At 39.4% G+C, this 4,377-nt stretch overlaps 1 protein-coding gene across 1 annotated transcript in view; it reads right to left on the bottom strand.

The window, feature by feature from the left end:
• Nucleotides 1-513: 513 nt before the first annotated feature.
• LOC143610744 (glyceraldehyde-3-phosphate dehydrogenase, cytosolic-like) overlaps nt 514-4,377 on the bottom strand; it is a 6,069-nt gene continuing 2,205 nt past the window's right edge. The window contains exons 2-5 of the mRNA XM_077085141.1: nt 1,141-1,201; nt 948-1,045; nt 776-891; nt 514-679 (exon numbers count right to left, since the gene is read on the bottom strand). Coding sequence (XP_076941256.1) covers nt 514-679; nt 776-891; nt 948-1,045; nt 1,141-1,201 — 441 coding nt within the window. The remainder of the gene's footprint in view (nt 680-775; nt 892-947; nt 1,046-1,140; nt 1,202-4,377) is intronic.

The following is a 4,377-nucleotide window of genomic DNA, read 5'->3' as shown; positions in this document are numbered from 1 at the left end:
TGTATGAGCACGTGTATCATCTTATGCATGTATGCATGAACATTTTTGTCATGCCAGCCATATAGGGTGATACAACTTATGATTTGATGAAGTTATACGACCGTATTACTTTTCAGAGGTATATGGACAGTATGTCAATGGTGCCTATAACGTTCTAGCTAATTCGTTTACCTGCTATCTCCAATAAAGTCTGTGGAACAGTGGCGAAGATCACTTAGGGCCCGGGTCCCCCCCCCCCCCGTTTTTTTACGCAGTAGTGTAAATTTACATGTTTTCGTCCGGAACTTTTTATACTTAGTGTAAATTTATCCATTTTCGGCCCAAATTTTTTATACGTAGTGAAAAATTTAGCCGTTTCGACTGAAATTTCTTATACATGGTGTAAAATTTAGCCGTTTTCGGCAGAAATTTCTTACACGTAGTGTAAAATATAGCCGTTTTCGGCCGAAATGTCTTATACGTAATGTAAAATTTAGCCGTTTTCGGCCGAAAATTTTTATAAGTAGTTTAAACTTAGCCCTTTTTGGCTGAAAATTTGAGCCCGGCCACCTTCATTTGTGAATATTGTATACATTTTGAATCCCCCGGGTGTCTTATCCCAAGCTTCGCCACTGCTGTGGAAACCAGGTCCTCATCAATGTAACCCATGATCCCCTTCAATTTCCGTTCCGATTCCTCCCTGGAACGTCTCAGACGAAACCATCACAATCGTAGATAAACCAAAATCTAACAAATTTTACCATAATATATAGCATATTTATATATATATGCTTACTTGATAGCAGCTTTGATTTCATCATAAGTAGCAGCCTTTTCCAGCCTCACTATCATATCAACCACCGAGGAATCGATGGTTTTCCCGTTCAATTCGGGGAGCACTTTTCCAACAGCCTGTTTCATAAAAATATAATATCCGCCAAAAATAACATAATTTGCAACTTGAGTACCTTAGCAGCACTAGTTGTGGTAGGAATGATATTGAATGAAACAGCTCTTCCGAATCTCCAGTCCTTAATCGATGGCCCGTCAACAGTCTTCTGTGTAGCTGAACCATAAATCATCAACAATGGTTAAACTATCAGAAAATGACTACAAGTATTGGTGACGAAATGAACGGATCCTTGTAGGTTAAAAACATACCAGTGATGGAGTGTAAAGTGGTCATAAGACCCTCAACGATACCGAACCTGTCATTTATAACCTGCATGTACATACATTGTTCTCAATAATGTTGTAAAAGTAGGTCTACAGGACGAAGTATTCGTAACATGATATGGCGCCGAGGTGAGTTTTTTTTACTCTGCCTAGTTACTAAGAATCGATCAAAGGTGGTCAGCATCAACCAGAATCACATCTAGTCGGTCAACTTGGCCGATTTTGAATTAAAAAATAAAACATAATTTGTATTTCTATAATATTAAAGAGCGGATATCATTTTTTAAATTAAGGATTATTACTCCGAGTACACCCAACTCCCCAATCGGTCGTGTAGGTTCCGCTAGCAACTTTTGGAACCTTACCTCTCATTGTTAGTCGGGTTCATTAATTATTTGTTGTTATTATTATTTTTATTATTATTATTATTATTATTATTATTATTTATCTTTAAGTTTTTGTTAGTCATTATTGATTTATTTTTATTTAGGGTACCAATATATTGCATGTATCGAAAAAATCTTGACCATGTTTCACAAGAGAGAGGTCTACATTGACAATACGACTTCTTGAAGAAAACGCCATTAGTGTTTCAATCTGAAACTCAATGGGAGATCTCTAAGAGACTTTGATGTAACACAAAGTGTACACCTTTTAGTATCAAATTATCCTCTTATTTTGGTAAAACTCCATGCAAATTCGTTGTATTAGGTACTTATTTGAGTTATTTATGAATTTGCAGGTCCGGGCGCCTGCCCGACGAAGAAACGATGAAAAGATGGCGTTTTTCGGACAAAAATCAAGAATCTGTCAAAAGTGCATGACCATGCTAAGAAAGTGCATGACCATGCAGAGAGCAGGTGTATGACCATGCTAAGGAAGTGTATGGCCATGCTGAGCAACTGCACCATTGTCACACCCCCAATCTAGGCCTAGAAGTGTGAACCATAGTTGGTACCATGTTTGTAAATAAATCAGAGTAGCGGGTTATAGCGGAAGTCTTTATAAAAACATAAGGATCATATTTATAAATATTTTCATTACAAAAGACGAGACGAAAGTCTCGTTTAGTTTTACTTGTTTATAAGTTTACAAAAACCACCATGTTTTAATATTTACACAAAATTATCCGAGCCATCGGATTCTTGAGCTTCTTCGTCTTCACAAGCTCTAGTCTTGATTACCTGCAAAATGTTATAAAAATACGTCAGCAACGAATGCTGGTGAATATGCTGACGCTAAAAATATTTTCTTTACTTAATTACCCCTTGAGACCCGTAAGTCTCGGCCCATCTTGGCTTAGGAATAATCAAGTTAAACAATCATCATAAACTCGAGTCTCTACACTAGGTCACCTCAGCAAAACACCGCAACGTTTCGACGTACTTAGGTACCATAAATATACACAAGGTCATTCTCACTCGAACATACTTTGGTTCAGCCCATCGTGGCTGGAGGTCGTGACCAGGCGTGGTGCGATGTGCCCACCTCATACCACATATGTAAGGATCCAGACAAACGTATACTACAGCCTGAGGGCTAGGCTCATACTCTTATTTACAATGTTTTTAGAGACACGTAGCCTCATGTAAAGTTTTACACATAACACGTTTGATTTGTTTGAAAACAAGTTTGTAAAAGTGGGGCGTATTCACCTTTTCAATGGGATCGGCTTCCAACACCGTCCGTGAGTCTTTCCTTTGCTATCTCGCACCTATAGTACGAGTATAACTTTTGTTAGTCGGATACACGATCCGGCTTAAGACCTTTAGTCTTATTTATCTCGATGAACCTTTAGTTCATAATCTCTTTTTTACTTTAAAACCTTTAGTTGTAGTAGTAATTTATAAACTTTTAGTTTATTCATAAAACCCGACGTTTCTTCTTCTTTAAGAAACGTATTCTTTTCTTTATTATTTAAGTATACTCATTATACTTAAATAATATATTTTATAACAAAGAATAATTATATATATATATACATATTCTTACATATATATTTTCATTGTTCTTTTCTTTTTTTTCTTTGTTATATATTTATTTGTTTATCGAGAATAACTTCGACTTGGGTATTAAGCCTTTATAATATTTTATTATTATTTTGGTCGGGCATCATGCCTACCTTGCTTGGCTTAGAAATACCCTAAACACTTGGGCAGCACTTCGACGTCGCTCAATCAACACTTTTTCCTTGCAAACTCTTACTCCTCACTTGGCACGCTTTTCGAGGCACCAACACCCTTTGACACGTACTTAGAGGTAAATCGTCGGAATGTCGCGACAACACTTCCTTTTGGAATATCGTCGGGGAATGGCACGAATTACGAAGTTTCTGGGCACGTTTATCGAGGTGGATCGAGGGCACGCTTTACGATGTTTAGAGAGAGAGTAGTGAGAGAGTAAATGTGTGAGTTTGGTGTGTGGGTTATGAGAACCTGTGGCCCTCTATTTATAACCGAATTTTGAACCCCATCGCGGTACGCGATGGGTCACTTGGCAGGCCTATCGCGTACCGCGATATAGGCCTGCTGTGTCAGATTGACACGTGGCAGGCGCCGAGTCCATGTGGCGACACGTGGTGGACGTGGTGACACGTGACGGCAACCGTTGCCACCGTGTGCCACGTGGCACACGTGTCACAATCTGTCAGACACCCCATCGCGATACGCGATGGGTATCTCTCTTGACCTGTCACGTAGCGCGATGGATCAAGAAAACAGATTTTACATTTAAGCCCCTGGAGTTTGGAATTTGGCAGAATTGGTCCCTTGACTTTGGAAATGTGACATTTGTGGCCCGAAATTTACGTGATGTTACAACCATCATGCACTTTATGGGTATGATGGTGCACCTTTATCGGAACCCGTGCACATCTGATACCGTGCCAAAGTGCATGACCATGCTAGGAAAGTGCATAACCATGCTCTGAAACGGCACCATCATGCGCCTTATGTGCATGACGGTGCCACTTTATTGGATCCCGTGCACATCTACTATCGTGCCAAAAGTGAATCTGCACCATCATACACTTTTTGTGCACCATCATGCACTTCCGAGGGCACGAGCCGACAAATTAATTTTGAAAGTGCACTAGCTAGTGCCGTAAACGCACGACCATGCACTTTTTGTGCATGACCGTGCACTTTTTTGGAACCTGTAACTTTGAGCCACCGAAAGTGAAAGTTTGACTTACCCAAAATAGTGCACGACCATGCACTTTTT

The sequence above is a fragment of the Bidens hawaiensis genome, unplaced genomic scaffold (genome assembly GCF_021521415.1).
Source record: "Bidens hawaiensis isolate Kalapana, Puna unplaced genomic scaffold, B.hawaiensis_p1.1 tig00027754_1, whole genome shotgun sequence".
In the NCBI taxonomy this organism is placed as follows: domain Eukaryota; kingdom Viridiplantae; phylum Streptophyta; class Magnoliopsida; order Asterales; family Asteraceae; genus Bidens; species Bidens hawaiensis.
The sequence above is the reverse complement of the archived record's forward strand: the minus strand, read 5'-3'. Positions and strand labels throughout refer to the sequence as shown.